Here is a 15,006-nt window from a genome sequence, read left to right as displayed (position 1 = left end):
GGGGCCTGTCAAGGGGTGGGGGGAAAGGGGAGGGAGAGCATTAGGACAAATACCTAATGCATGCAGGGCTAAAAACCTAGTTGACAGGTTGATGGGTGCAGCAAACCACCATGGCTCATGAACAAAACTTCACGTTCTGCGCATATATTCCAGAACTTAAAGTATTAAAAAAAAGTTTTAAAAAAGCTGGATTGTGAATCTTGTTGACTTGTCACTAAAATAGAAACTATCATTTTGAAAATAAATATAGAGAGCTACAAGTTGCCTTGTAAGATGTTATTTTTCAAAATCTAATTTAAAATTTCTTACATCTGTATTTAATGATATACCTTGGCCTCATTTTAGTCTAATTCTCTTGGTTGGGCACGGTGGCTCATGCTTGTAATCCAAAGTGTAATCATAACACTTTGAAAGGCAAGGTGGGCAGATTGCTCGAGCCTAGGAGTCCAAGACCAGCCTGAACAACACGGTGAAACCCTGTCTCTACAAAAAATACAAAAATTTAGCTGGCCATGGTGGTGGGTACCTGTAGTTCCAGCTACTCTGAAGGCTGAGGTGGGAGGATCATCTGAGCCTAGGGGCTTAAGGCTACAGTGAGCTGTGATTGCACCACTGAATTCCAGCCTGGGTGATACAATGAGACTCTGTCACAAAAAAGAAAAAAATATTAAGCAATGTAAGAGCATCAATAAAATGCATGTGTGCTATAAGCACATAAACATGGTATTTGCAATCACAACAACCTCATTTGTATTATGACATCTTTTGGTCTATGAGATACAAACTTGTAATAGTGAATGTGTTTATATCTAACATATATTTACAGTTTCCCCTCGTGTCTAGAACATAGAATTGAGAAAGACATATTGTTGGTAATAAGCATATACTGTGTGCCAGTTACTACCCCAGGCAATGGCAATGATACCATTCCCTATAGCTTTATTTTTTGTGACAGTTATTGTGGAAGTGATATGTCTCCCTTTCAATGTTTGTTTTTAAAGTAATATACATCATAAAAATGCTTAGTACTCCTGTGTCACTCTCTTGTAATTTCTGAATGTTATATCAACACAGGATAATTTTTGTATCCCTCAGGAGAGATACAGGTAACATCAATTTTAGGACAGGAAAACAATATGAAAAGGTGAAGTTACTTATGCAAAATCACACATAAATCAGTGATTGATCTTGGACTACTTTAAACCAAAATTCTATTTATTTATTTATTTATTTATTTATTTATTTATTTATTTAGAGATGGAGTCTCATTTCATTGTCCGGGCTGGAGTGTGGCGGCATGATCATTATAGGATTACAGCTTCGACCTTCCAGGCTCAAGTGATCCTCCTGCCTCAGCTTCCTGAGTAGTTGGGACTATAGGCATGTGCCACTATGCCCAGATAATTTTTTAATTTTTTTTTTTAGAGGTGAGGGTTCACTAGGTTGCCCTGGCTGGTTTCGACATCCTGGGCTCAAGTAATTCTCCTGCCTCAGCCCCCCAAAGTGCTGGGATTACAGGTGTGAGCCACCGCGCCCGGCCTAAACCCAGACTCTTAATATGATATTCCTATTCTTCCTAAGTATAAAAAGGTAGTTAGATTTCAAATAAAGTAAGTATTTGAGAATAATCCATGTGAAATTTTTCTTTCCTTTCTTTTCATTGAGAGGGAGAGAAATAACAGAGAAATGACTGAGATTGAGGTGTATATTTTAAGTTGGTCAATGCAGATGGTCTCAACACTACCTCATAATTACTTAGAATTCTACAGAGGCAAAGAAGGGACACAAATTGATTTTGGAGCCAACTCAGTTGTGCTACATTTTGGAAGGGGGAAGCTCCTAACTGTAATCAAAATTGAGACTAAGCTACTTCTTAACATAGGATTTATTTTTAAAGTAGATGTTTAGAGATCCAAAATGTTTTTATAAGCTATAATACTAAATAAATTACATAAATAAAATAGTTAAAGGAAATACCCTATTTAGCATGGACAATTTCAGTACAGCAGTCATTTAGTAGACAAAAATAGACTGTGTTTCTGTTTTTGTAGACCTCAGTTTAAAAATCCTCCGAGAAGATAAAAAATGTCCTGGGTCACTGCATATTATCAGATGGTAAGTAATAGAAATTCTGTAAAAGTTGAACAACATTATTTTTATCATGGCTGAAATTACCCATAATACTTTATTTAGTAAGATTTTTTTTTCTTTTTCTTTTTTTTTTTTTTGAGATGGAGTCTTGCTCAGTCGCCCAGGCTGGAGTGCAGTGGCGTGATCTCTGCTCACTGCAAGCTCCGCCTTCCGGGTTCACGCCATTCTCCTGCCTCAGCCTCCTGAGTAGCTGGGACTACAGGCGCCCGCCACTACACCCGGCTAGTTTTTTTTTTTTTTTTTTTTTTTGTATTTTTAGTAGAGACGGGGTTTCACCGTGTTAGCCAGGATGGTCTCGTTTTCCTGACCTCGTTATCCGCCCGTCTCGGCCTCCCAACGTGCTGGGATTACAGGCGTGAGCCACCGCGCCCGGCCAAGACCATTTTTTTAAAAAAACATTTCTTCTTTCCTACTTTCCCTCTTTCGCTTTTGTCTTTTCTATTCTTCTTTCTGTTTTCTTCTTTTTTTTTTTTTTTTTTTTTTTTGAGGCGCGGAGTCTCGCTCTGTCACCCAGGCCTGCGAGTGCCACAGTGGCCGGATCTCAGACTCACTTGCAAGCTCCACCTCCTGGATTTACGCCATTCTCCTGGCACTCTCAGCTCCCGAGTAGCTGGGACTACAGGCCGCCCGCCCACCTCGTCCGGCTAGTTTTGTATTTTTAGGTAGAGACGAGGTTCACAGTGTTAGCCAGGATGGTCTCGGATCTCCTGACCCTCGTGATCCGCCCATCTCGGCCTCCCAAAGCTGCTGGGGATACAGGCTTGAGCCCACCGGGCGTGCCCGGCCCCTCTTTCTTTCTTTCTTTTTTTTTTTTTTTTTTTTTTTGAGCACGAAGGACGAAGTCTCCCTGTGTCGCCCGGCTGGAGTGCAGTGGCGCGATTTTGGCTCACTGCAACCTCTGCCTCCCAGGTTCAAGCGATTCTCCTGCCTTAGCCTCCCGAGTAGCTGGGACTACAGGTGCACGCCACCATGCCCAGCTAATTTTTGTATTTTTAGTAGAGACGGGGTTTCACCATGTTGGCCAGGATGGTCTCGATCTCTTGACCTCATGATCTGCCCACCTTGGCCTCCCAAAGTGCTGGGACTACAGGTGTGAGCCATTGTCCCGGCCTGCTTTCCCTCTTTCTTTTTAAAAAATAATTTTCTAGGAATTTGTAAGAATTATTCAATATTTTTAATTATCAATATTAATAATTTTAAGACACTGATTTAGCTTTGTTTTGAAAGAAAATTGACTTGTATAAAATAAAACTGTGATAAAATACTAAATATATACACCTACTATGTACCCACAGAAATTTAAAAAACTGATAATTCATCACATGCGTGTCAGTGTACTAAACATGGGATCCAAAAAATTTGGTTCACTACCACAAAATTGCTCATTACTACTTACAAAGTTCTATCAACATATTAAAAGTTGCTGGAAGTTTAAAAAAATGATTAAATAGGAAAGGTAAAATGGTTATCAACTTAATGTACATCAAAGCAAAAAGTGCAAATGAATTCTGTACTTGGAATTATTTTGGCTTTGCATGTGGTCCAATTGACATCAAATATTTATTTCTTGACAGGATTCAAGGTTGTTTTGATGCTTTGGAAAAGAGATACGTAAGAATGTTTTTAAACTTACACTGGAATCAAAGGCTTGTCTTTTATTCTTTATAAAAAGAAATTAGACTTTTATTTCGTTGTGTTTAACAGTATAAGTGTCTACGTTTGCATTCATAAACTAATTTCTTGTTATCTTATGTCTTTATTGTCCTGTTGATGTCTCCTTTGCATCAATTAGAAAGAAAACTCATTTTTCTCTTTTACATACTCATATCTTTTTGACCACAGAGTTTCCTCTGAAGTCACTGGAAGAGATCCACAGGATGTGGGACAGGAGAGACAAGAATGTGGCATTTAGTGCATGGAACATATTTAGAATAGTGGTGATTCAATTTGCAGATATGAAAGGAAAAAAATGGACTTGAATAATTGGTTTTTATTCTGTCTTAGTTATTTTGGTAACTATATTTAGTTCATAAGTATAATCTATTCCTTTACAATAGGTAGTATTGTACTAGTATTGTACCTCAGATTTAAAAAAATATATAGCTTAAATTTTAAGTGCATCTGATCTTTCATGCCGCCCAAGACAGCTATGAAGGGCGTACAGAATGGAGGCTCTAGTTCTAGTTGAAGAGACAAGATGTATATAAATGAAATTTCTTTTTTCTTTCTTTTTTTCTTTCCTGTGAAGCTTTTATTATGAGCAGAGGGCAGGGCAAGGCAGGGGGCTCAGTCCTTGGCAGCGGCTTTCCTCATGGCGGCCAGGACATTGCTCAGCTCCTCCTACTTCCTCTTGGTGCAGATGTGTGTTCCCACCTTTTTCTTCATGAACTTGAAGGCCCATTTGTCCTTGGAGACCTTGAGCTACTTCATGGGATGCTGCCCATACAGGGTGAAGCCACACACCTGTCGGATCATATCCCGCATGAACTTGGTGTGTTCGGTCAGGCACCTGTGGTGACAGCTAGGCCTGGGCTTGCTCACATTCTTGGCCACCTTGTGGCCCTTGTTGAGTCCCATGGCTGTAAGGTAGAGCAGAGCCATGGCTGCTGCTCTCCAGTGGCAGCCAAGGCCTATAAATATTTGAAATTTCCACCACTGCTTTTCCCCATTTTCTCCATCTATGTCTTCTTTTTACTCCTCAATTCCTGTTCCTTTAAGAAATCTTGAGGTCAGGAAGCCTTACACTAGATTATTTAGCACATTCATATATTTCTATTTCCACTGCACATTTGTTACTTATGATTTATTCAACACTGACCAGAGGGACCTAGGGATACAAAGATAAAACAGAAGTGGGAAAGAGCTTATAGACCTTGGCAGAAGATAAGTGATATTCATATGCAGGGCTGATGATCAGCTGTTACATACTGACTCAGCTGTATCTGCTCTTAAAATATTGAAATATTTTTGTATTGAATGGTAAATTGCTGCTTTTCTGAGACCTCATGTGGCTCCCTATCAATATCCTCCACATCACTTTACTAGTGTCTCTTTTGGGATATCTCCAGAACACTCCAAAATCCAGTAACCAAAAGGTTAATATCTAGTCCAAGGGTTGCTTCCAGGAGCCCAGCTCTAGAGCTAAATTGGCATCCTTTCTGACTGGCCAGCATCTATGTCATATTGGGCTTTACATATTTATTTATTTATTTTTGTGAGTGTGTGACAGAGTCTCTCTCTGTCGCCCAGGCTGGAGTGCAGTGGCGCGATCTTGGCTCACTGCAACCTCCACCTCCCAGGTTCAAGCAATGCTCCTGCCTCAGCCTCCTAAGTAACTGAGATTACAGACATGCACCACCACACTTGGCTAATTTTTGTATTTTTAGTAGAGACGGTGTTTCACCATGTTGGCCAGGCTGCTCTCGAACTCCTGACCTCAAGTGATCTGCCCAACTCAGCCTCCCAACGTGCTGGGATTACAGGCATGAGCCACTGCACCCAGCCTATATATTGATTTTTTATGTCAATTTGATATTTTAATGTAAAAATATCAGAGATATTTTCATCACCCCTATAATGCTCATTAGAAAGTCATGAATGCCTAAAGAAAGATAATGATCATATGCAATGGGAAGTATGGGAAAGCAGGCACTATACCCTGTGAGGAACATGAGAGAAATCTTTTGAGAGAAAATAGCTTTTGAGCTTTGAAGGCCCTAAATATTTGGACAGATTGAGAGGGGGAGAAGGCCATCACTGTTATACTGAACAGTGCTCATTCATTCCCCCTTCATCCATTCATTTAGTGACATTTCCTGACTGTTCCTCATTGATGGGCAGTACAATATAGTTAGAAGTTCAAGTTTTGGAGTCAGATGGTCTGAAGAATCCCAGTTTTGTCACTTAATACCCGTGTGGCCTTTGTCAAGTAACCTACCTTTTGGTACCTTAGTTTCTTTGCATATAAGATGGGGATAATAATAGAATCCACTTGTTAAGGTTATTTGATAATGAGTTAATAATCTAAAGCAGTGGTTCTCAAACTTTAGCTTGCATCAGAATCACCTGGAGGACTTGTTAAAACACAGGTTGTCAAGCCTCACCTCAATATTCTGATGTAAGAATTTGCATTTCAGACAAATTACAAGTGATGCTCTTGACTGCTGGTCTAGGGACCACAATTTGAAAACCGCTGATCTAAAATGTTTAGAACAATGCCTGGCACATAACAAACACTATGTATGTGTTAAACATTCATTCTTTATACATCGGCTATTTAATCTGTGCCAGACATTGTGCCTAGGCATTGGATGAGATAATAATGAGAGTAAAATGTGATTCCACTCTCAGGGAAGTCATAATATAATAGTAAGAGTCACTTCTTAAATAAAATATTATAAGTATTACATGTACTCAAATAGCAGTATAATGTACAAAGGGTATCTAGCTAGTTTGATACATTTATTTTACTAAATGACTACCTGTATGACTGACTCAGTCAAAATAACTTGTTTTGGGGAGATCAAAAGACAAAATTTTAGATAGATGACTTAGTCTCTTAAGTAAATAGTATTTATATTGTTTTTCAGTTGTTAATCTTTTATAACTTTCCTCAGGTGACCTTGTAGCTGGTACGATGTTTTAAAAGTTGTTTGAGGCCGGGCACAGTGTAATCCCAGCACTTTGGGAGGCTGAGGCGGGTGAATCTCTTGAACCCAGGAGTTTGAGACCAGCCTGGGCAACATGGTGACACCTTGTATTTCTGCTATAAATACAAAAAATTAGCTGGGTATGGTGGCTTGTGCCTATAATCCCAGCTACTTGAGAGGCTGAGGCAGGAGAATTGCTTGAACCTAGGAGGCAGAGGTTGCAATGAGCTGAGACCATGCCACTGCACTCCAGCCTGGCGACAGAGTGAAACTTCATCTCAAATAAATAAGTATATAAATAAATGAAAATAGTTTGAGTAAAATCAAATTTGAGTTTCTAGAGATCTTGAAAGATGTTCCCCTGTAAGAGCATGATTATTTCTAGTTGTGAAATTTTGGGTGACTTTTTTTTTCTTTTTTTTGAGATGGAGTCTCCCTCTGTTGCCCAGGCTGGAGTGCAGTGGCGCAATCTTGGCTCACTGCAACCTCCGCCTCCCGAGTTCAAGTGATTCTTCTGCCTCAGCCTCCCGAGTAGCTGGAACTATAGGTGTGTGCCACCACGCCTGGCTAATTTTTGTATTTTTAAGTAGAGATGGGGTTTCAATTTTGGGTGATTTTTATACTTATTTTGTACTTTATGTTGTGCTTGAATTCTTTTTTTTTTTTTTTTTTTTTTTTTGAGACGGAGTCTCGCTCTGTCGCCCAGGCTGGAGTGCAGTGGCCGGATCTCAGCTCACTGCAAGCTCCGCCTCCCGGGTTTACGCCATTCTCCTGCCTCAGCCTCCCGAATGGCTGGGACTACAGGCGCCCGCCACCACGCCCGGCTAGTTTTTTGTATTTTTTTAGTAGAGACGGGTTTTCACCGTGTTAGCCAGGATGGTCTCAATCTCCTGACCTCGTGATCCGCCCGTCTTGGCCTCCCAAAGTGCAGGGATTACAGGCTTGAGCCGCCGCGCCCGGCCTGCTTGAATTCTTTAAAATAAACACATATCAGTGTTGTAGATAATTATTGTAAAAAAAAGAGACTATATTGTATATAGTTACCTAGCTTGTTTCCTTATTCCCATTCTCAGTTCCTCACCGTTCCGATCCACTGTCCACACTGCATACTTTCAGAAACCCAAGTCTGATCGTGTTGTTCTTTTGTTTAAACATTTTCCACAGCTTTTAAAATAAAGTTCAGAGTCTTTCACATGGTCTGCAAGGCCTATGTGATCCCTGTCTGCCTTCCAAGGTATCACTGTTGTTCCCATGTTCAAACCACACAAGCAATCTAGAACATGCCAAGCTCCTTTTACCTTTGCATATCTTGTTCCTCTTGCCTAGAAACTTCTCTCCCCTGCCCCATACACCTTGCCTGGCTAACTCAAATTTATCTTTCAAGTCTCAGCTTAAATATTTACTTCCCTAGGGAGGCCTTCCCTGACACCCTCCTCCCCAGCCTAGATGGTTTTTATGTTCTCATAGCACCCCATGCTGCTGCTTCATAGCAATGAACACGATGATAATGATATAGCTATCTTTGCTATTTTTTTGTTGTTTACTGTTGTTCTCCCCTGGTAGTCTGAATGTTCCCTGAGATAGCAGCCATGTCTATTTTTGAATGAATGCGTAAATAAATGAACTCAATTAATTAATGTATGAGTTTATATGCAGTAATCAAAATGGCCACAAAGTGGCAGTAAAGTTTTAGTCCTTTGATATGAAATTGTGGTTCTGAAATTTTTTCTTTCTTTTCTTTCTCTCTTTCCCTCCTTCCCTCCTTCTTTCCTTCCTTCCTTCCTTTTCTTCCTCTCTCTTTTCTTTCTTTTTCTTTTCTTTTCTCCTTCCTTCCTTCTTTCCTTTCTTCTTTTTCTTTGGAGTCTCTCTCTGCTGCACAGGCTGGAGTGCAGCAGCATGGTCTTGGCTCACTGCAACCTCCGCCTTCTGGGTTCAAGCTATTCTCCTGCCTCGGCCTCCTGAGTAGCTGGGACTACAGGCGCCTGCCACTACGCCTGGCTAATTTTTTGTGTTTTTAGTAGAGATGGGGTTTCACCATGTCGGCCATGCTGGTCTTGAACTCCTGACCTCGTGACTCGCCTTCCTCAGCCTCTCAAAGTGCTGGGATTACAGGCATGAGCCACTGTGCCCGGCCCTCTCTTTCTTTCTTATAAGGTTTCACTCTGTTGCCTAGGCTGGAGTACATTGGCACAATCATGGCTCACTGCAGCCTCAACTTCCAGGCCTCAAACAATCTGCCTGTCTCAGCCTCCCAAATAGCTAGGACCACAAGTGTGCACTACCGTGCCTAGCTAATTATCTTACTTTTTGTAAAGATGGCATCTTACCATGTTTTCCAGGTTGACTTTGAACTCCTGAGTTCAAGTGATTCGCCCTCCTTGAGAGCTCCCAAAGTGCTGGGATTACAGGCAAGAACCACTGTGCCTAGCCTGAAATTTTCTGATTTGTATTCTAGTTTTTAAAAACAATTATCATTGGCTTGATTATATTTCTATCTCTATATATTACTCTTTCAAGAAGAGATAATCTGTACATAGTAGTGTATATGTAGAGAGGACAAGGACTTTATAGACATATAAGACATTTTTACTTTAGTAGATTAGTTTCAAATGGGACACTTTTTGAGGTACTTGTTGCACATTTATTTAGTAATACTGAATTATTTTGTATACCTTTTGCCTCCAGAACTAGAATATAACTTTTTGAGAGGAGGGATAGTTATCTTTTTTGTGTCCCTCTCCTCTCTAGCAGAGCCCTGTGTATGTGATGGACTCTCACTTGAATGAGTGAATAGTTAGTACAGTTGGCCCTCCATGTATCAGAGCATTCTACATCCACAGATTCAACCGACTGGAAAATATTTAGAAAAAATAACAGTACAACAATAAAAAATAATACAAATAAAAATACAGTGTGACAAGTGTTTATATAGCATTTACATGGTATTAGGTATTATAAGTAATCTAGAAATGATTTAAAATACAGTTTAACTCATTACGCTTTATATACAGGTATCAAAATATCACATGTACCCCCAAAATATGTACAACTATTATGTATCAATTTAAAAATGCTAGTCTTTCGGAAATGGAGAGAAAAAAAGAAAAAAATTATAGGAAAGAATCAGTTTTCAGATATCTGGGAAATTCCTCTTTATATGCTATCAAATTGTGAACATATACTTTTTTTTTTTTTTTTTTTAGATAGAATCTCTATCGCCCAGGCTGGAGTGCAATGGCGTGATCTCAGCTCACTGCAACCTCTGCCTCCCAAATTCAAGCTATTCTCCTGTTTCAGCCTCCCAAGTAGCTGCGATTACAGGCACAAGCAGCCACGCCTGGCTGATTTTTTGTATTTTAGTAGAGACAGGGTTTCACCATGTTTCCCAGGCTGGTCCCAAACTCCCGAGCTCAGGCAGTCTACCCACCTTGGCCTCCCAAAGTGCTAGGATTATAGGTGTGAGACACCGCACCTGGCTTCATATAATTTTAGCATAAAGTTAATTGTGACCCTCCCAGAAAAAAAAAGTACAGTTGACCTTTGAACCACATGGGTTTGAGCTTCACGGGTTCACTTATACATGGATTATTTTCAATAAATACAGTTGGCCCTCTGTATCTGTGACTTCCACAGCTGCAACCAAAGGTGGATTGAAAATACAGGACGGGGCCAGGGCAGTGGTTCACGCCTGTAATCTCAGCACTTTGGGAGGCTGAGGCGGGTGGATCACAAGGTCAGAAGATCGAGATCATCCTGGCCAACTTGGTGAAACCCTGTGTCTACTAAAAATACAAAAATTAGCTGGGCGTGGTGGCGCACGTGTGTAATCCTAGCTACTCAGGAGGCTAAGGCAGGAGAATTGCTTGAGCCCAGGAGGTGGATGTTGCAGTAAGCCAAGATCGTGCTACTGTACCCAGCCTGGTGAGTCAAAAAAAAAAAAAAAAGAAAGAAAGAAAAGAAAGAAAGAAAAAGAAAACACAGGCTGGGCGCAGTGGCTCATACCTGTAATTCCAGCACTTTGGGAGACCAAGGTGGGAGGATCACTTGAGGTTGGGAGTTCACGACCAGCCTGGCCAACATGGCAAAACCCCGTCTCTACTGAAAATACAAAACTTAGGCGGGCTGTGGTGGCTCATGCCTGTAATCCCAGCACTTTGGGAGGCCGAGGCGGGCAGATCACGAGGTCAGGAGATCGAGAGCATCCTGGCTGACACGGTGAAACCCTGTCTCTACTAAAAATACAAAAAATTAGCCAGATGTGGTGGTGGTCGCCTGTAGTCCCAGCTACTTGGGAGGCTGAGGCAGGTGAATGGTGTGAACCCAGGAGGTGGAGCTTGCAGTGAGCTGAGATCACACCACTGTACTCCAGCCTGGGCGACAGAGCAAGACTCTGTCTCAAAAAAAAAAAAAAAAAGAAAGAAAAAGAAAAAAAGAAAATACAAAAATTAGCTGGGCATTGTAGTGGGCACCTATAATCCCAGCTATTCAGGAAGGGAATCCCTTGAACCTGGGAGGCAGATGTTGCAGTGAGCTGAGATCATGCCACAACACTCTAACCTGGGCGACAGAGTGAGACTCTGTCTCAAAAACAAAAAATAAAATAAAAATAAAAAAATAAGTACAGTATCTGCAGATGTGAAACCCAGATACGGAGGGCTGACTTTTCATATACTCCCTGAGGTACTTGAGTACACATGGATTTTGGTATTCATAGGGAGTCCTAGAACTAAAAAATTCCTTCTCAAATACTGAGTGATGACTGTATCCTTTTTGTTCTGGTCTTCTGGGTATTTTTTTCCTACCCCAATCTTTCAAAAATCTCTGAAATAATATTTTAATTAGTCTATTGAAAAGAATGATAACATAGGTGCAAGTATATAATAATAATATTTTTCTTTCTCTTGAAGCTACGTATGGCAGTACTGACAGTAAGTACACACTCATTTAAAGACCAAGCCTCTGTCTCTATTTCATTGTCTTTTGGCAAGTGAAACATTAAAACAGTACTCTCCCCTTCCTCCCTGACTTTTCTTTTATCTGTCTTGGAATTAAAAACAGGATCTATCAGAAGTTTTAATAAAAGATTATGAACTGTATATTTCTTTGGTATAACACCTGGGAAAATATATAGGCTGTACTATCTGCTTCATTTATTGGCTCTCAGGATTTTATTTTTTTAGTTACTTTACAGACTCCAAATTTTTTGTTTTTGAACTTTGGTAGACTCTTGAAATTTTGTATACCTCTGAGTTTAACATGGTATACATAGTTAAGAATAGAAAATGAGAAGATACCATTGAGAGTCTTAGGTCTATGATTTATTGAACAAATTTTAAACCATAATGGATTATTTAGAATTTATTTGTAGCTCAGTCATGGTAATTATGAATGCTTCATTATTAATTTCCTTTTATTCAGTGTTCACAGAATATTCTAAAGACTCTACGTTCACAAAATAAGCATATCCTATCTCTAGCTTAAAATATATGCCTGTACTCAACTAATAGAGCACAATTGAACTCTATATAAAAAATGTATTTCATGAGGAGTAATCTAGTAAATTCCAGAAATTGAATGCTGTTTATTTTCCCTTATACAGCTTTACACAAATCCCATGGGATCTGAGGTAAGAACACACAAACGTATAGGTGGGTAATATATGTATATAATATTTTAAGATGTTTTTCTGAGTTGAGGCTATATATTATGTTGCTAGACTACCATATGAGCAGAGGAACTCATAGTGGGCTCTTTCAGTATATTTTACTCTAAACTTGACCAATCTCTTATTATGAGATTTTCAAAACTATCTAAGGGTATTGGGGAAAAAAGGCATTGAGAAGAACTGAACCTATTCCCTAACCTGTTGGCATTAAGACTCTCTTAATGTATAAATGTATAAAACCACATTTTTTTCTTAAAATTTTAAAATTTAATTTTATGGCCTTTTTTTTCTGAGTCATGTAAAACCACATTTTATTATTTATTTAAACTGATTATGAATCCTTTCTGTTTATGGCCTTTTGGGAAAATAAATGAGATATGGCAAAACTCTAATTTTCTTTTATGCCAATTAAATTCTCCCCCTTTTCATGTTTTCACAGATTTTCGGAGTTTTACCTCTTTACTTCTCTCTTTAGATTTCTTCCCTCTGTTTAGGGTATCCGACTCATCTTCAAGACCAACTATGTTCAAATCTTATATGTAAGCCTCTTTGGCTATTTGGTCTATGCTAACTTCTTTCTTTAAATTTTTTTTTCCAGCAGAACCCCACAATTTAACACTCTCAGTTGATTCATATTGATTACTTAATCTCCTCAACCAGATTGTGAATTCTTCTTCTTCTTCTTTTTCTTCTTCTTCTTCTTTTTTTTTTTTTAGAGTCTCACTCTGTCACACAGGCTGGAGAGCAGTGGTGCAATCTCGGTTCACTGTGACCTGTGCCTCCCAGGTTCTAGCAATTCTCCTGCCTCAGCCTCTTGAGTAGCTGGGACTACTGGCATGCACCACTATGCCCGGCTAATTTTTATATTTTTTATAATTTTAATTTTTATATTTTTAGTAGAGATGGGGTTTCACCATGTTGGCCAGGCTGGTCTCGAACTCCTGACCTCAAGTGATCTGCCTTCCTCAGCCTCCCAAAGTGCTGGGATTACAGGCATGAGCCATCATGCCCGGCCCAGATTGTGAATTCTTGAGGACAAGCGTCTTGTCTCATAGTCTTGGACACATAATAGTTACTTGTACCACTTAGAATGTGGCTGTGGCACAGAAATGGAGGGAGAAAACTTGTGTTCTCTTCTCATTTTACTCTCTTTGTCTTTCTCCTAGCTTTCTTTCCTTTTTCTTTACTTACCAATTTTCGTTCTCTAAGGCTACATATTTGGCCTAACTGGTGCTATTCTAGACTAAATTATGCATTTTTAGCTCTTAATACTCTTTCTTTGCAAGATGACATGTAGCTGTTTAAGCAAGGGGTAAGAAAACTGTTACATACAGTAGGTAGAAATTCCTCAATGCCCAAACTAGTTCTATCTTTTATTTCTTTGTCTCTTGTTTCATTTCAAAATGCTTCCCCACCACACTGTAAGTTTGAAGGGAAGTTTTCCAAAATAAAACCTTCTGATAGTTACTAAATTGGTCATTTTCTTAGTGTAGTATTTATCATGTTTTCTTATGCGTGAAAACTTCCTAGTTTAAAACCAGTGTTTTTTTGGGGGGGGTAGTGAAATGCTAAGCAAATTGAGTTTAATTACAAAAAAAGTATTACAGAGTGGGAAGAAATGCGAGCATATATAATAATGAAATTAGGAAACAAAAGCTTGTTATGTGGTAAGTTTTCAGCTATCATTTATGACCCAGGAAAAAAATATTTTGAATGTTTACAGAGTGTTCCCCTTATGGGTAGGTAGTGATTCCTAACCCGTGTGTTCATGGTATACTTTTTATTACTAAAAAATTCAGTAGCCTATTGGATGATACTAAAACACTCAAAAGAGCCCAAACAAATCAGTAATAATTACAATGTAACTACTACTGTGATATAGCAATGTTCATAGGGCACAAAGAGCATCCACAAGTTACATTATTTTATGATTGCTATTTAGCATCAAGTCACTGATAAAACTACTTACCTCCCTGATCTCATTCTCTTATGTACTCACAAAACAACATTCTAACATAAACATCTTCTTTGGCATTTATCTCATATTGTGCCATGTTTCTTCAGTTGTATGCCTGGAAGTATATCCTTTCCTAAACAAAATTGCACAAACAATAACAATGTTTATATGCCTGAAGCAAAAATACACTGGACAGGTGGATTAAAATTTGCAGCACTCTTGTGAAGAGTATGTCATGGTACAACAATTGAGAACCTCTGGCTTAAATCAAACAAGTGTGTGTCCCTAGTTCAGAAGACCGAGTTTTCAGCATTCCACGAAGTTACGGTACTTCTGTGCTTGAAGTTTTGTTCTGGTTGCTCTATCTCATGAGGAAGATGACCAACAAAAGTAAGCATCTAAGTAAACTAAGTACTAAAATAGAGAAGAGTGATAACGTAGCTTTTCTATAGGCACACACTACAAAATGAGTAGCAAGTATGAGTAAAGCATGTAAGACAAAATGTAAATAAGAAAGATTTATGCAGCTTAATGCATGCAAGACCATATGGAATTATTATATATGAATATTGTGAAGGCATAAA

General features: G+C 39.2%; 1 protein-coding gene and 1 pseudogene across 4 annotated transcripts in view; one reads left to right on the top strand and one right to left on the bottom strand.

Annotated features, from left to right (window-relative positions):
• The window catches only part of HORMAD2 (HORMA domain containing 2), a 100,917-nt gene that overhangs the window by 23,187 nt on the left and 62,724 nt on the right, over positions 1–15,006 (top strand). For all 4 annotated transcript variants that reach the window (XR_001882147.1, XM_017855592.1, XM_017855590.1 and 1 more), the window contains exons 4-7: positions 2,052–2,115; positions 3,726–3,762; positions 11,708–11,728; positions 12,400–12,426. Coding sequence is in view for 3 of the 4 variants with exons in the window: in XM_017855592.1 (XP_017711081.1) it covers positions 2,052–2,115; positions 3,726–3,762; positions 11,708–11,728; positions 12,400–12,426 (149 nt within the window). In the remaining variant the exon portion in view is untranslated. The remainder of the gene's footprint in view (positions 1–2,051; positions 2,116–3,725; positions 3,763–11,707; positions 11,729–12,399; positions 12,427–15,006) is intronic.
• On the bottom strand, positions 4,438–4,986 carry LOC108517539 (60S ribosomal protein L36 pseudogene; annotated as a pseudogene).

This window comes from Rhinopithecus bieti, unplaced genomic scaffold, assembly GCF_001698545.2.
Source record: "Rhinopithecus bieti isolate Rb0 unplaced genomic scaffold, ASM169854v2 scaffold_36959, whole genome shotgun sequence".
NCBI lineage: Eukaryota > Metazoa > Chordata > Mammalia > Primates > Cercopithecidae > Rhinopithecus > Rhinopithecus bieti.
The sequence above is the reverse complement of the archived record's forward strand: the minus strand, read 5'-3'. Positions and strand labels throughout refer to the sequence as shown.